Genomic DNA, 20512 nt, shown 5'->3' with positions numbered 1-20512 from the left:
ATGTTTTGGTAACCTTCTATGTTTTTGGTACATGAATTGAACGACACAACGAAAAGAAATTAAAGCTTTGATTTGCGGGTGTTAAATTTCATGATTGCCTGGATAAATTCGTCATCGAAGAAACGCTTGTACAGTGCCTCACACTCCTCATCATTGACCCTCTTCAAACTCTCCCGTAGGGAGAAGTTAATCAACCGCTTGCATTCCCTCATCGAGGTGGGCGGCAATTCAGAGTATTCGCGAATCTTTGGCCACACTACGGAATCCAATTCACTTAGCTTAAAGATGCGAGAGACGAAATGAAAATGTGTTACGGACTGGTTGTCTTCCCTGGGGCCGTGCCGGCTGGCTCATCGGTACTCAGGTGGAGTCCCATCCCTGGCCCGCAGTCCGCACAATCGATAACTTCACCGATATTAACAGCTGTTTTTTTACAACAGAAAAACACATCACTAACAAAACAAAACAGCTGCCGCGCAATTGGAAAATTGCGCAAAAACAAAAGGAAATTCAAAACAAACTATTGACGACGATAAGTACAAAGAAAAAAAGAATAATAAACTACTCACTGATCCATTTTGTGTTTGAATAGGGCCTCAACTGGACCCCGGCGTACCCACCCTGCCTGAGATGGCCACATCGGCGCCATCTCCCTTTCGTTGGCCACCACCTCAGTGGCTGCTCCTCATCCGGCGTAGCGCTGTCGAATCCCCCTCCCCTCCATGCTGAGAAGACTCACACAACCATGTTCAACGTAAGTACTAATATATAATTCATGAATTTCTCTTAATATCTAACATTTAATTTATTTACAGGTATAATATTAATATATATTCGAATTTCATTACAGCTACACGGAACAGTATTTGAAGCAAAGGCAAATAAAACAAACAAGGCGGAACAACAAAGAGAATAAAAACGGAGTAGGGACAATTATATATGGTATGTAAAGATATCACAGATAGGTATATTTATGTATGTATGTATATAAATGAATGTATGTATATAAATGAATGTATGTTTGATTCGCTTAAATGTCTACCTTGACCTGCCTAAGAGCTCTTGAGGTTTGGTGAAGGGGCGATAGGTGATAATATAGATCATTCACGTATATTCTGTTTTTACAAATACAACTATACATTTGTATCTCCGTAGAGGCAAATGTCGATCTGGATGAATTTTTTGTCCAACACCTACTCTGCCATTTTACAACAAAATATTGATTTATTTTACTTTAATTTGTACTCTACTTTAATTTATGTTTTTATTTAATTGCCTTTGGAATTTTAATTTACATTAATATGATTTTATAAGTTTTGTCTTTTAATATGTTTCTTATATTTTCTGCTAAATTACTAATATGTTTCTTTCTACAGTCTTCACTTCAATTTAATCTAATTTAAATATTGCTCTAGCCTTCAAAATTAAGTTTTTGTGGTTTAGTTTTCAGGTGAGTTATCAAATTATATTCTCTTTCTATATTTATTAATACTTCAATTTGGTTTCTTTTCAGGCTGAATTACGAATTCTTTGGAGTGAGAAATCTACGATCGCCGATGACGGTCGTCATCAGTCGGGAGTTGACGATGTCGCATTAAAATTGGACAGGGAACGGCTTGGCGCCGCCGCACTAACTCACTCGGACAGGCTCCTCCTCTTGCTCGTCGCTGGATGCGTCGTTCAGCGTTCGCTGTCCCACGCCGTCGATGGCGCTCCTGTCGTTAAAGCGTCGTGTGTCTCGCGGATGGTTGCCCGCACTTATCCAGCGGTGATTGTGGCCGCTGGTGTCGCTTGACCAAGTTCCTTCTCGCTCCCTCGCAGATGGTTTGCTCCAGGTGGAGTTGGGTCACGATCGACTGTCGCCCTCACACGATTAAGTAGCTGAAGATGCGATGCTCTGCTGCTGCGGGTTTTTCTCGGCTGCCGTCGCGGCCCGATTCGGAGTTGCTGGCGCTATCGTTGTTGTTGTTGCTGCTCGAAGAAAGCGACTCGCGCCTTTGTTGAACCGGACTTGAGCTTCTTGAGCGTGGAGTATTTGTTCTCGCCGGCCTTAATCTGAGCCTCACTGAGTATGTCCAGGCTGCTCTGGTTCTCCTCGATCTTGTGCGGCGCTATCTCTTTACTTATTTTAATACTTTCACGCACGTTGTTGCCGTTAATGGTTGTTTGTAATTGCTCACACTGTTGTTAGTTTACGATCTTGTAACGGAATTTCTTTTTATATACTAAACAAATCTTAAATTTTTGCGTAACTTCGTATTTAATATTTATTTTAGGGTGCAGCAAACACGTGGAGTAGAGTCTTCTCTTGCTTTTTCTCGACCGTCTCCAACCTTCATCCAAATTCAACTCCTCGAGCCAGAAAAATCCACCTTCTAACCTCTCATAAAAAAAAGTTGACCGTGCTTTTTCAACTCCTATTTAACAGGAGGAGCAATTTTCAAATTTCCCTCCCTGGAGTTGCCATTTCATCTCTCCGATACATCGCCTTGCGATATATCGATAACCCCCCCCCAACATTGCTGGCACAAACGATATCCCAAAACGTAACAATACCCCCCCCTAGATCGTTTGTGACCAGCCGGCATCTATTGCAGCGCCCAACGTAGGCTACACCCACGACACTAATTGAAACAGATATAGAGGAACGGATCACCAACACTACATCCGGCAGGCGGTAAGTCGAGCTCACTATAATCGTATATCCTTGCTGTGAAAGACTCCTAACGATCTTCCTTGCAGGTCCTCTAATTCATAGGCGTTGCTACCTATACCTCGAACGACCCGGCATTTTACAAACTTCTTTGCAAACTTCGCGTTGAATGCTTTGCCGAAGTTGCTAAGTGCGAAGTTTCGCCTCCAGACTTCTTGTCCTGGCGTCAGGAGAAGTTGCCGTGCACGCTGATCATAGCGCTGACGACTGCGTTCATAGGCCTTGTGGAGATGCTCCTTCACTTGACTTCGGATGATGGCCAGTCTATCCCGGGCTTCTAGGTCGGTGATAGCATGATCCGACAGTGATCTCAGCTTCCTGGCCAACTTGTATTGGTGTCCGTTCAAATACATGTGTTGGCCGAACACAGCGAAAAACGGCGTCACTCCAGTAGCGCTATGGACTGCGTTGCGTATCGCTACCTCGATTTCCGGTAGGTAAGCATCCCATTCCCGGTGGTCGTTTTCCAAATACGCTCTTATGCCAGATATTACAGTCCGGTTTACGCGTTCAGCGGCATTACTTTGGGGCGAATACACAGGCGTGCGCATATGGGTGATTCCAAAGCCTTTGACCATCGTCTCAAAGGATTTGGAAATGAATTGCCGTCCGTTGTCAGAGTGTATCACCTCCGGTACTCCGAATTTGAAGAATACTTCGTGAACTAGGAAGTCCACGACATCCGCAGCCGAAGCGTCTCTCATCGCCTTCAAGAAGGTGAACTTGGAAAAATGATCTACGACTATGAAGATCCAAGCGTGCCCACGTTTGGATCGTGGATATTTCCCCAAAAAGTCTATATATAGCTTCTGGAATGGGCGATCGGTGAGCATTTCCTTTCCAATGCCGGCCTGCGTTGAGTAATTCAATGCTTTTGTCTCCTTACAGGTAGCACATCCTCGTACGAAATCCTGTACTTGTACCGCCATGCCAGGCCAGTAAAAATGCCTCCTCAGTGCATGCAAAGTTTTCGCCACCCCGCCGTGAGCTGACGTCTCGTCCGAGTGCGCCTTCTGGATCAATCCCGCCGTCAGTGAATCGGGTATCCACAGCTTCCAGCTCGACTGGGTCGTTCCATCGTCAACCGACTCCTCCGTCACTCTCTTAAACAGCATGCCACTCTGTACTTTCACGTCTGGCAACCGATGTTGTTGGCTGGTGACCTCGTTGACCAGCTGTTTATAGTCGGTTGACTCGAACTCCGTCGTCTCCATCCCAAGAAGATCCTCCGGCGTCACAATTAACTCCTCTACGCTTCTCGACAAAGTATCCGCAACGACATTCTCAGTCCCCTTTCGAAACTGCATCGTGAACGGAAAAGCCTGGAGTTCCAGTGACCATCTGGCCAGTCTCCCTGTCAAGTCCTTGAGACTCATGAGCCATTGGAGGCTTGCGTGGTCGGTGATCACGGTGAATGGCATCATTTCAACATACGGCCTAAATCGGTGAATGGCCAACTTCGCTGCCAAGCACTCCTTTTCAGTCACCGTATAGTTGACTTGGTGCCGGTTCAATTTGGCCGAAAAGAACGCGATCGGCCTTTCCTGCTGTTCCTCGTCCAATTGGAACAAAACAGCTCCGACTCCGAAATTCGATGCGTCACACTGGATGTAGAAAGGCTTCTTAAAGTCGGCGTGCACCAACACAGGAGCCGTGGTAAGGGCCTTCTTCAATTTATCCACAGCATCAATAGCTTCTTCACTCAGCTGAAACTTCCCACTCCTTTTCTTTAGAGAATTCGTCAGTGGTACTGAGATCTCTGCGAAGTTCTTAATGAATCTCCGATACCAGCCAGCCGTACCCAAGAAGCTACGCAGTTCCTTGACCGTTCTTGGAGCAGGGATGTTATTTATGGCCTCCACTCTGCTCGGATCCATCCGCAAAGTGCCTCCACCTATGATGAAACCTAAATAGTTGAGGTTCCTAAAGCAGAACTTTGATTTGGCCATGCCAATGGTGAGATTCGCCTTCTTCAAACATTCCGCCACTAGTTTTAAATATTTTAGGTGTGTGTCGAAATCCGCCGAGATGATTAACAAATCGTCCAAGTACACGAATACATTGGACCTTAGGGACGTCGGGATTACTTTGTCCATGAGTCGGCAAAGTTGCTGTGCTGCGTTGCATAATCCGAAGGGCATGTGGCGGAATTGTACAGCGGTCGTCCCGGAACTGTGAAAGCTGTATAAGCTCTACTGCTTTCCTCCAGCTCGATTTGCCAGAAAGCAAACTTCAAATCGACACTTGAGATGAAGTGCGTCTCGTCGATCCGCGAGAGAATGCCTTCGATGCATGGAAGGGGGTACGCATCTTTCACCGTCACGCTGTTCAGCTTCCGAGCGTCTAAACAAAATCGATTCTTGCCGGGCTTCATGACGACCGTCGTCCTATTGCTCCATGGACTGTTGCTCTCTTCGATGATGCCCAACTGAAGCATCTTATCAACCTCCTTCCACACGATCTCCTGTTTTGCTGGGGATAGAGGGAAATGTCGGTCCTTCACGGGTTCGGTTCCTTCACTTAGCTGTATCCGATGCTGCAACAGAGGAGTCTTACCCAATCCATGAATTTCAAATTGGAGAAATTCGCTTTTCACGGCTTCCAACTGACTCCTCTGCATCTCTTCCAGGTCCCACATCTCCGGATCAGACTCGACAACATCTTCGCCTCGGTAATAATCCACTTCCACAGTGGCTACTTCCGACACATCTCGGGGTGACTCTCGGTGGTCCAATCCTCCAAACAAATTCGGAGCGATGTTGAACGCTCTCCAGAAATCGATGCCCAAATAAATCTCCTGCTTTAAATCGGGGCACATGAAGAAAGTTATTTGCTCCGACTTGTCCCCATACGACACCGGCAGATTAATTCGTCCTAGGATCGGTCGGCTGGCTCCTGCAGCAGTAGTGACCATGGACGCGTACGGCTGAACCTTCCAGTTCATCTTACTGGCCAGCTCTCGGCATCCTCGCCCCATCAGACTAACGGATGCGCCAGAGTCCAGAAGGCCTTTGAAAACTTGTCCACCGATGACGACGTCTACAAAAACTCGGGGATCGGTGTTCTCCACTCTACGAACTGCTTCCACCACTTGCCTCTTCGTTATCCTTCGTCGACGAAAACGAGCGCGTGCCCTTATGACGCGTTTCGTGGCCAGTGTCATCCCTTCACACTGCCGCTCACCAAAAATTCTACTTCGGGCCGACATGTATGCCCGAACACGTTCTCCATATGGCAAGCCTCTTAGTGTTCTTCCTCTCACTAAGGTGTTCTTTTCTTCTTCATTCACCAAATTTCTCCTTAACCTACTTGTAACCATACTAAACTTATGTTCTCTATTCGCAGTCGCATCCTCTACTTGCTCCTGTTGGCACGCCACTCCGGCTTCTGCTCGGGTCTCGCCTCCGAACGCGTCTGCCCCGGCTTCATCGCGTTCGCCCAGGTGTTTCCCGGACAATTTACGCATTGCGGGCTAAAAGTGTCAGGTTTGCCACACCTGAAGCAAAAAATGGTCCTCGTCCCGGACATACAATCCCGGAAACTATGACCAGGTTGCCGGCAGTTCCAGCAGATCCGCTTACTCGTCTCGCGGGTCTTCGCTGCCACCTCTTCCACTTCCGGGGATGGACTCTCGTCGCGCTGAGGTGGGACTTCAACCTCGTAAACTGACGGTTTGACCCCCTGCGGATATCTGGTTTGCTGTCCTTGTGATGAGCGTCCTCGACGGCTCATGTATCGCTCCACTTCGATACATTCTTGGCGCAACTCGTCCACCGTAAGAACATCCATTGCATACACATATCGGGCCAAGCCTTCCTTTAACCCGCGCTTTATAATTTTCACTAGTTCACGGTCTCGGAGAGGTTTCTGGAATCGTGAAGCTAGCCGCCGCATGTGGTGGATGTAGTCGTCTACACCTTCGCTAGACTGCTGTTCCCTCTGCAGTAGCTCCTGCATGAGGTCATGCTCGGTCTGGTAGCCCCGAAACCGGTCCAACATAGCTTGACGCAATTGAGTCCAGCTATCTACTCTCGAGTGCCTCACGTGCATCCAGTACCACTCCCTGGCTCTGCCCTCCAATAGAACATGGAAGTCGCGTAGCACTTCCCTCCATGGGCATTGGTATTGTCTCTGCAAGAACTCGATGCGGAAGACAAAATCCTCCACAGCGTGAGTGGAATCGGCACCATCGAACCGCACGTTCCAGCGTTCCAGCTTCAGGTAAGTGCGGTCCCTCGACGACTCAGTTACCATACCTAATTCGGTCCTTCCGTCTCCAGCATCTGACCGCATGTTGTCGTGGGGATTCCGCCAGTTCCTTGCGTGCGGATCGTACACTTCCTCAGGGCTCGTTAAATAATCTGGACGCGGCAACGGTCCGCGCATGGTCTGCACCGGCGGTTCCGGCTCATTTTTGTGGACCTTCGGGATTGCTCCTGTCCCTGCCATCGATTTTTGCTGCGTAAAGACGGGTTGACTGCCACTACTACCGTCCCTCTGCGGTCGGGTGGTCTCCTGCATCAGCTTCACCAACTCCATGAAGCCTGCGCGAATTTCATCGCGTATCGATGCCGCAATACCCTCCTGTAGTGAACTCCTGTAGGTCGCGTGGGCCTGTGCGAGAGCTGCACTTATCGTCGACTTGAGGACTGAGTCCGTCGGTTCCGGAGGATAGATATGTCGGCCCGTATCCGCCGAGTTGCTGGCAGTTGTGGCTCCCATGCCGGATGCTACTGCCGGTGGTCGAGTACCCGGTTGCAAAGCCTCTTGCTCCAACCCTACAAGTGCCTCAGCCGATGGAAATTGTACTTCCGGGAATCCACGAAAGTTCATCGGAGTCCTCGCCATACCTCCCACTAGATGCGGCAGGTTCCCCGGTGCTCCATCTGTTTCGCGACCCTCCGACATTACTATTTCCCTATTAATCTACTGCTATATAAGAAAACGATACCTATCAAAACAAACTCCTATAATAAATAAATAAACACCAAAAACAAACACGTACCGGAATAAATAAATAAATAACTCAAACAACAACAAAATTTTCCTTCTATAACATTAACGAACGGAAGGGAGAGAAAAACTTCACACTACGACCTAACCAACGCTTTACTACGCACAATTCAAACAATGGACAAACACTTAAGCACTAATCAGATGCTCTATCCATCACTCTCGTGATGGATGGCATCCAAGGAGCGCTACCTGAGATCTATTTTGATTCCGTCTCGCTTTTGAGCACGTTTGGTGTCCGCTGTGTGGCAGGTGCGGCGCAGAATCGATCCTGTATCGACCTGGGTCACCTGTCGCCTATGCTGATACTGGAGCATCAGGCCAGCACACATCCAAGCGTCACTCAAAATGAGACAGAACAAATAGTAGACATAAACAACGAAGAGAAACTACAGAGAAACTTAGAGACAACAATGCTAACCTAATATCACAATTTTATCACAGTCTTTGTTCGTTGCTGCCACCAGGCTACGATGACGCGTTGCAAACTCTCTACTTCCTCGTAAGAGTGACACACGCACATCAACAAAATGAACAAACACTGCAACAAAAAAATGACATTAAGACTTGGATCCTGTCACCGAATGAAATCCTGCTCAGAGCTGCGCAATTATGGGTGACTACATCGCACCACATAAGTCATCAGATGAACACAATTCCACTCAACAAAAGGACATACACTACATCGATGGAACTATCTTTTTTTTTTTTTTTATTTTTTTGAATTCAAGTTTCAAAACTTGGGCGCCATATTGTTACGGACTGGTTGTCTTCCCTGGGGCCGTGCCGGCTGGCTCATCGGTACTCAGGTGGAGTCCCATCCCTGGCCCGCAGTCCGCACAATCGATAACTTCACCGATATTAACAGCTGTTTTTTTACAACAGAAAAAACACATCACTAACAAAACAAAACAGCTGCCGCGCAATTGGAAAATTGCGCAAAAACAAAAGGAAATTCAAAACAAACTATTGACGACGATAAGTACAAAGAAAAAAAGAATAATAAACTACTCACTGATCCATTTTGTGTTTGAATAGGGCCTCAACTGGACCCCGGCGTACCCACCCTGCCTGAGATGGCCACATCGGCGCCATCTCCCTTTCGTTGGCCACCACCTCAGTGGCTGCTCCTCATCCGGCGTAGCGCTGTCGAATCCCCCTCCCCTCCATGCTGAGAAGACTCACACAACCATGTTCAACGTAAGTACTAATATATAATTCATGAATTTCTCTTAATATCTAACATTTAATTTATTTACAGGTATAATATTAATATATATTCGAATTTCATTACAGCTACACGGAACAGTATTTGAAGCAAAGGCAAATAAAACAAACAAGGCGGAACAACAAAGAGAATAAAAACGGAGTAGGGACAATTATATATGGTATGTAAAGATATCACAGATAGGTATATTTATGTATGTATGTATATAAATGAATGTATGTATATAAATGAATGTATGTTTGATTCGCTTAAATGTCTACCTTGACCTGCCTAAGAGCTCTTGAGGTTTGGTGAAGGGGCGATAGGTGATAATATAGATCATTCACGTATATTCTGTTTTTACAAATACAACTATACATTTGTATCTCCGTAGAGGCAAATGTCGATCTGGATGAATTTTTGTCCAACACCTACTCTGCCATTTTACAACAAAATATTGATTTATTTTACTTTAATTTGTACTCTACTTTAATTTATGTTTTTATTTAATTGCCTTTGGAATTTTAATTTACATTAATATGATTTTATAAGTTTTGTCTTTTAATATGTTTCTTATATTTTCTGCTAAATTACTAATATGTTTCTTTCTACAGTCTTCACTTCAATTTAATCTAATTTAAATATTGCTCTAGCCTTCAAAATTAAGTTTTTGTGGTTTAGTTTTCAGGTGAGTTATCAAATTATATTCTCTTTCTATATTTATTAATACTTCAATTTGGTTTCTTTTCAGGCTGAATTACGAATTCTTTGGAGTGAGAAATCTACGATCGCCGATGACGGTCGTCATCAGTCGGGAGTTGACGATGTCGCATTAAAATTGGACAGGGAACGGCTTGGCGCCGCCGCACTAACTCACTCGGACAGGCTCCTCCTCTTGCTCGTCGCTGGATGCGTCGTTCAGCGTTCGCTGTCCCACGCCGTCGATGGCGCTCCTGTCGTTAAAGCGTCGTGTGTCTCGCGGATGGTTGCCCGCACTTATCCAGCGGTGATTGTGGCCGCTGGTGTCGCTTGACCAAGTTCCTTCTCGCTCCCTCGCAGATGGTTTGCTCCAGGTGGAGTTGGGTCACGATCGACTGTCGCCCTCACACGATTAAGTAGCTGAAGATGCGATGCTCTGCTGCTGCGGGTTTTTCTCGGCTGCCGTCGCGGCCCGATTCGGAGTTGCTGGCGCTATCGTTGTTGTTGTTGCTGCTCGAAGAAAGCGACTCGCGCCTTTGTTGAACCGGACTTGAGCTTCTTGAGCGTGGAGTATTTGTTCTCGCCGGCCTTAATCTGAGCCTCACTGAGTATGTCCAGGCTGCTCTGGTTCTCCTCGATCTTGTGCGGCGCTATCTCTTTACTTATTTTAATACTTTCACGCACGTTGTTGCCGTTAATGGTTGTTTGTAATTGCTCACACTGTTGTTAGTTTACGATCTTGTAACGGAATTTCTTTTTATATACTAAACAAATCTTAAATTTTTGCGTAACTTCGTATTTAATATTTATTTTAGGGTGCAGCAAACACGTGGAGTAGAGTCTTCTCTTGCTTTTTCTCGACCGTCTCCAACCTTCATCCAAATTCAACTCCTCGAGCCAGAAAAATCCACCTTCTAACCTCTCATAAAAAAAAGTTGACCGTGCTTTTTCAACTCCTATTTAACAGGAGGAGCAATTTTCAAATTTCCCTCCCCTGGAGTTGCCATTTCATCTCTCCGATACATCGCCTTGCGATATATCGATAACCCCCCCCCAACATTGCTGGCACAAACGATATCCCAAAACGTAACAAATGATACGCCTCCTGGGCCGAGAGCTTCTCATTCAATACCAACACTTCAGTGGCCTTTGACCTGCCCATAATTAACGGGAATGTAAAGCTGGAGCAAGCCTCTGGTACTAGTCCAAGACGACTGAAAGGTGTCAAGAAGGTTGCCTGAAAGAGACAGATAGATGGAGCTAAAGTTGAATGAAATGTAAAGTAACCACTTGTTGCTTACCTCCTCGGCACACCACGCCACATCAGAGAGGGCCACGATTGTGGTGCCGATACCAATCGATGGACCATTGACCAGCGTAAAGATAAGCTTGTTGCAGTTGATAAAGCTGGTAACCATCTTTTTGAAATTGTCATTGGACTCCTTTATATACGCCTCCACGTCGTTGATTTTGTGAATGGGGGTCAATTCATTGCCAGCGGTGAAATACTCACCTACGCCGGTAATGACAACAATGGTCACCTCATCATCGTTATTAACCTCGGTTAGAGCACGGGTTAGTTCCCCATAGCCATCGCGATTTAGGCAGTTTTTCTTTGCTGGATTGTGGAATTTAATGACAAGCAGTTTGCCCTCCTTCTGGACGATTAACGCCTTATAGTTCAGATATGACATATTTGTACTTTAACAAGTGATCTGCACACCAATGAGTCTTTGATTGAAATGAACAAAGTTCAATTGGCTTAATCGTTTACGACTCCAGGATAGGCAACAATAGGCTACAAACAAATGACTGACGTCACAAATGCAGCAAAGCAGAACAATAGCTGCAATACGACACGGTGGCAACGCCCAATACAACAGTCTGGCAACACAAATGCACTAAATTCTAATTTAACCGTTTTGCGCGTCCGTTTCTTTTTTCTGTATATTTGAAATGTAATAATGTACAACATTTAGCTTAAAACTAAGATTATTCACTAATTTCATCGATGACAGGCACATTCTGCAATTCCGAGCATTTGCGTTTCCACACCGAGATTTGTTCGCGCAGCATTTTCTCCTTGGCAGCCGCGCGTGTCAACAAAACTTTTGCCTTTTGCAACAATTGCGTTTTCTTCTGCAGTTGCTCCTTGATATACTTCAGCTCTTCCGGTTGCTAACGGGTAAAATTATAAAATTCTTATTATTTATGATTCAAATTAGAATAAATATCTATAACATGTCGAAAAATCTAGAAGAGACCGTTATTTTTATCTCATTCTATGTACATATGTATGTAATTCTGGTTCTGTTTGAGGAAAGAAGTTAGTATAAGATTTTTACCTTGCCACTTCCGCTGCGCTGCTTCAGATCTTGCTGCAGCGTGGAAATCTTCTCCAAAGCCTCAGCATGAAGTTGCTGCAGTCGCGTTAATTCCGCAGACGCAGGCATCGAATCCGTAGAGCTGCGTGACTCGCTGGAAAGTCTGCCATCTTTGAGGAACTTATTTTCCGAACGCAGCTTCTCCACGAGATTGCGCAGCGATAGAATCGTGTGCTCAGCGGATTGTCCTTGATGTGTGTTCACCTTGAGCCCGCTGCACTTGCACAATTCTCGACGGGATTCAGTGCGCGCCATTTCCTCCTTGAGTGCCAATATATAGCTGCAATGCCAGGTAATTATAATAAGTAATAAACAAGTGATCTTAGCAATGCTGCACTTACTCTTCCAGGTGCTTAATACGCTTGTGTAAGCGATCGCTGCTGTCGCCCTGACGTAGCAGATCCGTGTCCAGCTGCAGCTGCAGATTGCGTGCCTCCAATCGTATATTCTGCGCCTCTATCGCCTGGCAACGTTCCTGCAGCTTCTCCAGCTCCGTGGTCAGCGCATTTGTGCCTCGTCCCTCCAGCTCCATGGCAATAATCTTTCGCTGCTGCATCTCAATGCGCGCCTTGAGAGCCTCAATCAACTCTGACTGTCCCTGCTCATAGAAGCTGTGATGATGTCCCGCACTTGGCTGCGATTGATGATGAGCCGGCGAGCTGCACTCGCTGCTTGGACCCGTCGTGTACGTCTCGGGACTCTCCGAGGGCGAAGGCGTAAACTTGGCCGCACCCACATGCTGCAGATTAGGACAGGACGGAGCACGACAGCATTTCAGCGCATTCGCATGATTGCCACTTGAGGCTGTTGCATTTGCTGAACCAGTCGCCCCTCCTCTGCCCAGTTTGTTCTCCAGCATATGCTTGTCCTTCTCCAGTCTCGCGATTGTAGTGCGTGCCGCTTGGAGCAGTGTGCGAGTCTTTTCCAGCGCCAGCTCGGTCTCGTCCAGCTTCAACTTGAGCTTCTCCGCTTGCTGCTGCCAGCGCTTTTGCTTCTCCCATAGTCCCACTTCGTTGGCGCTGCGCGTCCGCTTCGCCTCTAGCAGCGTCTGCTGACGTTGCAGTTGCGCCCTTGACTCATCCAGATCCAGTTCCAGCTGCTGTATGCGCTTCTGCAGGTTCTCGTTCTTGACGCGTGCATTCAGCTCGGTTTTGATGGACACCACGGGACGTTTAAGCAGCTGTTGGCGCAGCGATTGACTCAAATCTCGAGCTTGCTTCTCGCGTTGCGTGACATTCGTCAGCTGACGACGCAGTGCCTCCATTTGTGTGTGATAGATCTTGTTGGTGGCCTCGGTGCGATTGAGATCGGCTGCCAGCTTTGCAATCTGCTCTGCTGAGTAGTTGGAGGTGTCGTTGATGTAACGCTGCTGATCGTCCTGCGGGAATAAAAGATGATTAGGTGAAGTTCAGAAGTTAAGTGAAGCTATAGCTACATGGAAGTTCTTGAGCGTGTCCATTAGATCACGTATGTGCTTGTCCTTCTCCTCCAGGAAGACTCGCAACTGCTCCAGCTCGGGATTGCTGCTGCTGCTTTCCGCGCACTTTTCACGATCCTGATAGAGCTTTAATCTGTAAGTAAAACTTTTATTATTTGATCTGTGTTTTCAGAAGCTTTACAATTTGAACGGTGGAAAGCTTAAAAGAAGATTTAAAGCTGAGCACTTCAAAAAGTCAAATCCTAATTTAATATTACTTAGATTCTTATGAAATTTAAGAAAGTATTTTTCAATTATGTAAGAAAGTTTTTTTAGTTCTTTAAAAATAACTTACGAAGTATCAGATTGAATAGATTGTCTTAAATTTTAATAGATATTGGAGCTTTCTCAATTAAATTTAATTTTTTAACATTCATTCATTTAACAGTTTCATTGCTACATTTTAATGAACTCGAAAACGTCTTTAATTTAATAGCCGTTATATTAACTAAAGACTTAAAATATTCAATGGATGCCTGAATATTATTATAAACATCAAATTTTAATATACTTCTGTTAATGCTTATTTACTACAAGTTGTACTAAAAGTTCAATTCAATGAGCTTTGATGCTGCTTTAATTTAATGATTCCTATATAAGATGATCTTTAACCTGATACTACTTTTCCACTAACTAAAAATTGTAATTTTAAATATGCTTTCAACTTACTTTTCCTTCAGGATATCCACTTCCTCCTCACGCGTTACTAGATTCTGTTCGCAGTAGATGAGCTTGTCCTTAAGCTCCTTGATCTGCTTGTGCAGCGTGGGGAGCTCTTTGAGCTCTTCGGTATCCTGCTTTTCCTCTTCGCCAGCCACTTCATCTTCACCTACAGCCAAATCTTGTTCCACCTCTTCCTGTTCCTGTTGCCGCTCTGGACTTCGATCGGTTGAGCTGTGCTCGAACATTTCCTCGATTCTCTCATCCGTCAATTCATTTAGAGAATTGTCCGTAGAAGGCACGGTTACACGATCCGGTGTCTTTTGCAACTCTAGCTTGGACTTCAACTCTAATATTTCCTGATCCTTGGTCTTGATATTAAAGTTGAGATTGTTGACTGTGGCTTTTAGGGTTTCATTCTCTGCGGATTGCTTGGTGATCAGTTGTTGATTTTGTTCTCTCTCCGTTTGCAGCAGATCCTGATACTTTTGTATGGACTGATCCTTCTCGAGGAGTAGAGTGTGGAAGGAGAGAATTGTTTTCTCCACAACGCCGCTGTGCTGACTGTCGGATTCACTGGATGGATTGGGAGGAGGAATGGAAGTTTCCAGTTGCTGCGTTAGCTCATCGATGCGCACGTTGGCTGCCTGAAGACTGGAGAAGAAGTGTGAGTATATCAATATAGTTAATCCTCTGAAGAACTTACGCTGCTTTCAACTGTTGCAGCTCTAGATCATTTGTGAGCTGTTCCTGCGCTGTCTGCACAGCTTGATGCTGCTGTTGTTGTTGTTGTGGCTGTTGTGGCTGTTGCTGCTGTTGTGGTTGCTTCTCCACTTGGCTGCCATTGGTCTGCACTGCCGTCTCCATGAGCTGTACTGCAGCTGCCTGCTCCGTCTGTATGGCCATGTCCTGACTGGACAATCTTCTACTAGGCGAACCTATAGGAGAGGATTGCTTGTCGATCAGCTGCGCAGTGCGACGCATTGCTGGAACTGGAGCTGCGCCTATTGTATTGGTGGCCACATCCACCTTGGACTCCTTAGTCTCCTCCGCTGACGTATGTCCAAACAATGCTTGGATCGTCTGCCAATGCTCAGAGTCTGTGGCATGTTGCAGACGCAGCTCACTCAACTCCTGCTGCAACTCAATTTGCCTCAACTGCAAACTCTCGCAGCGCTGCTCGAGAAGCTTCGTTTGCGTCTCGGATTTAATCAACTTGATGAGCTGCTGTGAGTTCTCCTCATGTGGCGACAACTTACTCTGCACTGCTTGCAACACCTGCTCCACAAGCGTGGAGTTGTCGCTGGATTCTTGTGGCGGTAATTGCTGTTGGGATTTGTGGAACTTTTGATAAGCGAAGACAAAGTTGTTGAGGAAGATCAAAGGCGTGAATTTGGCATATTTCTCCTTGAGCGTGAATAGCGAACGCTGCAGGAATCTAAAGAGGAAGCAATCAATTAAGGGATATACATAGATAGAGTCAATTTTAAGCTCACTTCTGCTTGATGTCGCTGCTACTGCGTTCTAGCTGAAACTGTTGTTGAGTCTCCGTCGCCAGCTGTTCGGCTGCCTGCAGTTGCGTCTCCAGCTGCGCCACATGTTGCTGCACATCCTTGTGAGCCAGCTCCAAGCGCACAGTCTCCGCTTTAGCTAAGTATATCAGAGACTATTAACTGATCAACTAACTTGATTTGAGTAATTCACCTGCATCCAGATCCCGCTGCATCTTGGCCATCAACAGCTTGTCGCCAGAGCTACTCTGAAGATCAGCCACCAGATGCCGCAGATTGATGTGATTGTCGGTGATCTCGTTGAGTAGCTTCTGCTGTGACTGTATCTGTCCATTGGCCACCTGAAGCAGCCCCTCCAGCTGCTTGTTTTCCCGCTGCAACTCCGCCTGCTGATGACGCCACGTGGCCAACTCCTGACGCTGCTGTTCAAACTCCTGTGCAGTCACATAGCTCAGCTGATAGTTGTCCTCAATGATGCCATAATCCGCACAAATATCCTGCAGCTTCAGCTCGCCCAGAAGCTGCTCAATCGCCTGTGCCAGCTGCATGCTCAAGCGTGCATTACGCTGCTCCAACTGCTGTCGCTCCTCCGCCGTGCAAGGCTGCGTTCGCTGAAGCATGCTCAGTTGCTCCGTCTTGGCAGCCAGTTGGGATTTTTGCTGCTCCAGCTGCTTTTGTATACCTGCAATATCCTGAATATAACGCAGCTCCTGTTGCTTCAACTGCGTCAACAATTGATCGTAATCCGCACGCATGTAACCATAGGAACTGCTCTGCTCCTGCAGCTGCCGCTCCAGGCTCATCTGCTGCTCGTGCAGCTCCAGATTGTAGCGCGTCAGCTCGTCGCCATCAGCAGCCATGTGCAGGCGCATCTCCTCATAGTGCTTGCGCAGTATGACGAGCTCGCCAAGCTCCGCTGAACTTGGCCTGGCTTGCTGTTCCGCCTCCCGTTCTCCGTTCTCACTGATGATGGGCAGCTGTAGTGCCTCATTTAGCTCATTGGGAGTTGTTGGCCTGGTGGCCGTGTCGATGACATTACTGCTGCTCTCCAACTGCTCGTCGGGCATTTCGGATACATCGCGCATGCTGTGCACCGAGGACAATTCGCCCGTCTCCGACTCGCTGACATTCTGCTGCAGCAGTTGGCAAAGCGCCTCCTCCCGGGCCTTCAGCTCCTGCAGCTGACTCTGTAGACGCTGCGGCGTCGCTGCTCCGCCGGGCAGTGCATCGATGAGGCGACGCAACAGCTCAGAGTCGATGGTAATGTGATCCGAGGTGGCTGCAAAGAAGAGTTGACAACGGGTTAAAAGATTTCGGTGGATTGTGATTGGCAAGCAAAGAGTGAGTAAAACTGTCACTCACTAGAGAGTGACAAAGGTTAGTTTTACTTGCATACTTTACTATTTTAATGATCTTTAGTATAATTTACATAGTCATTATTTTATTTCTCATCTTTCAATCTTTAATACTACACTTGGAATTAATTTATTTGTATAAGCAGCTCGATTGAAATATGCAAATTTGCAAATTCCGTAAAAATACTTAATTATACCAAATTATATATTTAGTAAATCCTTATACTACTTCTACTACATGCCATATATATTATACTGTAGAATGCAATATATACCAGATTGCTTTGGATTAAGATAATAATGATGCCCATGTGAAATTTGAATTTAAAAATTCCTTAATAAGATTATTGTGACCTGCGATAATTTGGGTGCGAATAACATAGATATGTATAATGCTCCTAAATCTATGATTTAATCCGTTTTAGTGAAATTCACATAGTCATTATTATATAATATTTCTCATCATTCAATCTTTAATTCTACACTTGGAATTTATTTGTTTAAGCCGCTCAATTGAAAAATGCAAATTCCGTTAAAATACTTAAATATACCAGTAAATCGATATACTACTACTTGCTAACTACACTATAGAAAGCACTATATACCAGATTGTCAAATACTAAATGATATGATTAGTATGTCGATATACTATTACATGCCAAATATATTAAAAGATGCTATATATACCAGATTACGTTGAATTAAGTCAATAATCGATGAATATGAGTTCTTAATTAACAAAACTAAAATCACATTCTAAAATTTGATTATTATGACATGCGATAATTTAGGTCTGAACTATAATGCTCTTCTATCTTCTACCCATCTACCATTTATAAACACTATCTTCTGCTCTTCCCAGACTCACCATCGTATTCTCGCATCTTCTCGAGGATTTCATACATGCCCATGCGCAGCGTTTCATTCTCGGCCAGCACATCTTCGTATTTGGTTTGCAGCTCAGAGCTGGCGGCGCCATCGCCCTGCCCACGCCGCGGGGAATTCTCCAGCGGCGCACTCGAAGGAACCTCACCCATCTCACTCGGTTGCTGCTGCTGATGATGCAGTGACTCCGCCTGCAGTGGCTGTCGCTCCAACAACTTGCGTCTATCATAATCAAACTATAAGTATTACATTTTAAAATGTATTAAACTTTCACTCACCTCAGCTCGCTCTTTTCCAGCTTCAGCTGCAGTCGCAGCTCTTCGGAAGTGCGCAACTTGAGCGTCAGGCGTTCGATCTGTTTATCCTTGTTGCGCTGCTTGGCGCGCACTTGCTTCGAAAGCACCACAACATCATCGGGAATGTTGAGACGTCGTCGCAGCACTTCGTTCTCCTGCGCCAGTTCGTGCATGGCATTCAGCTCTTGTGTGTAGCTGCGCAGCTGTTTCTCCCGGTCGCTCAGCTTCTGCTCGAGGCCAGCGCAACGACGCAATGCAGGCACAAGACCGTCCTCGCCACGCTTGTAGGATTCAAGAGCTGTGAGCGAGTGCAGCGCCTGCTTCGCTTTGAGCACATTGTCCTGTTCGGTGCTGTCCAGCAGCTCGGCCAGTTGTTGTGCTCTGGCATTGGCAGCACGCAGACGCTCCTCGATGAGCTGGCAGCAGGCGCGTGGCTTTTGAGGATTCAATGAAGTCTCCCGCTGCAGCGACAACTGATTCATTAGCTTCGTAGAACTGGCCATTTCATCAGCCACCGATTTGAGCTTCGCCTCCAGCGTTTCAATGCGTTGCTCGCGCAGTTCCAGCAACTGTCGGAAGATTGATTATTTAGAAGTTCTATAATGGAAATTTACTACTCACATGACGAAGTCGTGTTTGCTCCTCATCCATCTGGATTTGGCTGCTGCTCGCGCTGCTCAACATCAAATTGTGGCCAGTGATTTTATTATGTTCCAGTTGCTTGCGCAGCTGCTGCAGCTCCTGTTCCTTTTGCTCCAGCGACGTTCGCCAGCTGAGCGCCTGCGTTTCGTGCTTCTCCAGAAACTGTCGCATCTCTAGCTCCTGCTTCTCGCGTTCATCTTCGAGGAAAGTGACGTTGCCTTCTAAGCGTGTCACCTCTAGACTCTGCTGCTGCATCGTTTGCTGCAGAGATTTGCGTTCCTGCTCCACTTGTGTGATGTCCTGTGAGATCTGCACGAGCCGCGTCTTGATCTGCTGCAGCTCTTGCTCATTGAGCGCTATTGTCTTGGACTGCACAATGTTCTGGTTTTGCAGCGACTACAAAAAGTAGAAGTTAAGTAAGTTGTCCAAAATATTTTACTTGCTTAAACTCACGTCAATTTCTCGCAGCAGCCGCTTGATGTGCTTGTTCTTGGTGTCGATGTTATGCAGCAGTTGCTCCTGCTTGTCCAGTTCAGAGAGAGGATCCGAGGAGTCCTTGTCACTTGCCTCCGCCTGCAGCGCCGCCTCCCTCAGCTGCTGCTGTTGTCGATTAATCTCCTCACTCAACTGCAAGTTTAACTTCATGTAGTTTTATCAACGTCTAAACTTTGCTGACTCACCTCCTTTGTTTTCTGTTTCAGATTGTCGCGTTCATCCTCTAGCTTTTGCACCATGCGCTTCAGCTTCTCGTTCTCATCGTGGACGCGTCGCTCGCCACTCGACTCCAGTTTCTGTGCCAACTCGCCTTTGTACTCCAGCACAGCCAACGTGAGTTCCAGCGTCTTGCGCAGCGATCGCTTGGGCAGCTCCTCCAGCGTTTCGCTCAGCTCGAGCAGCGTCTCGTAGAGCTCGTGCTTCTGTCGTGGACTGAACTCGCGAAATCTTCGCACCGACACTGTATCCGGTATCTCCATGCTGCTGCTGTCGCATGCCCCTTCAACTTGTGGCAATAACGATGGCGATGGCGACTTGCGTTCCTTTTGGCGGTTCGTTGCGTTCTGAGCGAATGAAAATTTTCGTATTGCCAGCAAAAATTGAGCTCGCTTTTCGTAATATTTTTCATTCGCTTGTTTGTTTTGTCGCACGTTGTCATGACAGCACACTCACAACAACAAAAAACGCGCTCTCAACTTGCTAGTTGCAAGTTACAGCTGAGGGGTGGCGTCTCCCGAACTGACTCACGTGCTGCACACAAAACGGAAACTCGACGGTGGGTGAAACTCGACGACCGGCGACTGGTAATGACCTGCCTTTGCCTTTGGGCCTTATTCCCAATTTTATTTTTTTGTTTTTGTTGGCATTTTGTTTTGCTACCAACTTCGTGTGTGTGCAGCAAGTTTTCTGACAGGATAATTGCTGGCTCATGTCCTGGGGCACAAACAAATGGCAGGTAACCAGGAAAGTGTTAATTGGCAAAGTGTCAGTGTCAAAGGCGCAGCGAACGCGAATTGAAAAACCATTCAAATTTCATTTTAAGACATCCTGATCGTCCTCGAACTCCACTCCTTCCACTCTGACAACTCGTTGAGTTGGCGTAACAATCGCTGTACAGTTGTCAGCTTTACGTATGTCCAAATAATTGAAACTAATGGCAAACGACTTCGGTTACC

The 20512-nt window shown here is 46.3% G+C and overlaps 2 protein-coding genes and 2 long non-coding RNA genes across 6 annotated transcripts; 2 read left to right on the top strand and 2 right to left on the bottom strand.

The window, feature by feature from the left end:
• Position 1: 1 nt before the first annotated feature.
• Positions 2 to 11436, bottom strand: LOC117566394 (enoyl-CoA delta isomerase 2). The gene is made up of 3 exons (XM_034245902.2): positions 10934 to 11436; positions 10728 to 10869; positions 2 to 307 (listed from the first exon to the last, which is right to left on the bottom strand). The coding sequence occupies exons 1-3, from the start codon at positions 11324 to 11326 to the stop codon at positions 60 to 62; spliced, it is 783 nt and encodes a 260-aa protein (XP_034101793.1). The 5' UTR covers positions 11327 to 11436; the 3' UTR covers positions 2 to 59.
• LOC117566395 (uncharacterized) lies at positions 606 to 2251 on the top strand. 2 transcript variants are annotated; one of them, XR_007954905.1, is made up of 4 exons: positions 606 to 754; positions 816 to 942; positions 1377 to 1450; positions 1514 to 2251. It is a non-coding gene; the product is annotated as an uncharacterized LOC117566395 (long non-coding RNA). The 2 variants fall into 2 exon arrangements; XR_007954906.1 differs by having other exon boundaries at positions 608 to 754; positions 851 to 942.
• Positions 8639 to 10422, top strand: LOC117566396 (uncharacterized). Of its 2 annotated transcripts, XR_007954907.1 has the most exons (5): positions 8639 to 8708; positions 8765 to 8926; positions 8988 to 9114; positions 9548 to 9621; positions 9685 to 10422. It is a non-coding gene; the product is annotated as an uncharacterized LOC117566396 (long non-coding RNA). The 2 variants fall into 2 exon arrangements; XR_007954908.1 differs by lacking the exon at positions 8639 to 8708 and having other exon boundaries at positions 8780 to 8926; positions 9023 to 9114.
• Positions 11437 to 11527: 91 nt separating the features above from the next.
• Positions 11528 to 19991, bottom strand: LOC117566387 (centrosomal protein cep290). Its single transcript, XM_034245892.2, has 13 exons — positions 19523 to 19991; positions 19296 to 19469; positions 18822 to 19238; positions 18183 to 18769; positions 17888 to 18126; positions 15858 to 16943; positions 15650 to 15803; positions 14860 to 15591; positions 14163 to 14807; positions 13452 to 13587; positions 12358 to 13394; positions 11978 to 12296; positions 11528 to 11810 (listed from the first exon to the last, which is right to left on the bottom strand). The coding sequence occupies exons 1-13, from the start codon at positions 19814 to 19816 to the stop codon at positions 11625 to 11627; spliced, it is 6006 nt and encodes a 2001-aa protein (XP_034101783.1). The 5' UTR covers positions 19817 to 19991; the 3' UTR covers positions 11528 to 11624.
• Positions 19992 to 20512: the final 521 nt, after the last annotated feature.

Source organism: Drosophila albomicans, chromosome 3 (genome assembly GCF_009650485.2).
Source record: "Drosophila albomicans strain 15112-1751.03 chromosome 3, ASM965048v2, whole genome shotgun sequence".
Lineage (NCBI taxonomy): Eukaryota > Metazoa > Arthropoda > Insecta > Diptera > Drosophilidae > Drosophila > Drosophila albomicans.
Note: the sequence above shows the minus strand (reverse complement) of the source record. Positions and strands in the feature narration are given on the sequence as shown.

Excerpts from the sequence above, each read along its gene's own strand:
- LOC117566394 (XM_034245902.2), bottom strand. The coding sequence starts at position 11,326 with ATGTCATATCTGAACTATAAGGCGTTAATCGTCCAGAAGGAGGGCAAA. Across the intron at positions 10,870-10,933 it reads TGGCGTGGTGTGCCGAGGAG|GCAACCTTCTTGACACCTTT; the intron begins GTAAGCAACAAG and ends TGTCTCTTTCAG. Across the intron at positions 308-10,727 it reads CTCGGCCCAGGAGGCGTATC|ATTTTCATTTCGTCTCTCGC; the intron begins ATTTGTTACGTT and ends AGTCCGTAACAC.
- LOC117566387 (XM_034245892.2), bottom strand. The coding sequence starts at position 19,816 with ATGGAGATACCGGATACAGTGTCGGTGCGAAGATTTCGCGAGTTCAGT. Across the intron at positions 15,804-15,857 it reads GCAGCGGGATCTGGATGCAG|CTAAAGCGGAGACTGTGCGC; the intron begins GTGAATTACTCA and ends TGATATACTTAG. Across the intron at positions 14,808-14,859 it reads CTGCAACAGTTGAAAGCAGC|TCTTCAGGCAGCCAACGTGC; the intron begins GTAAGTTCTTCA and ends CTTCTTCTCCAG.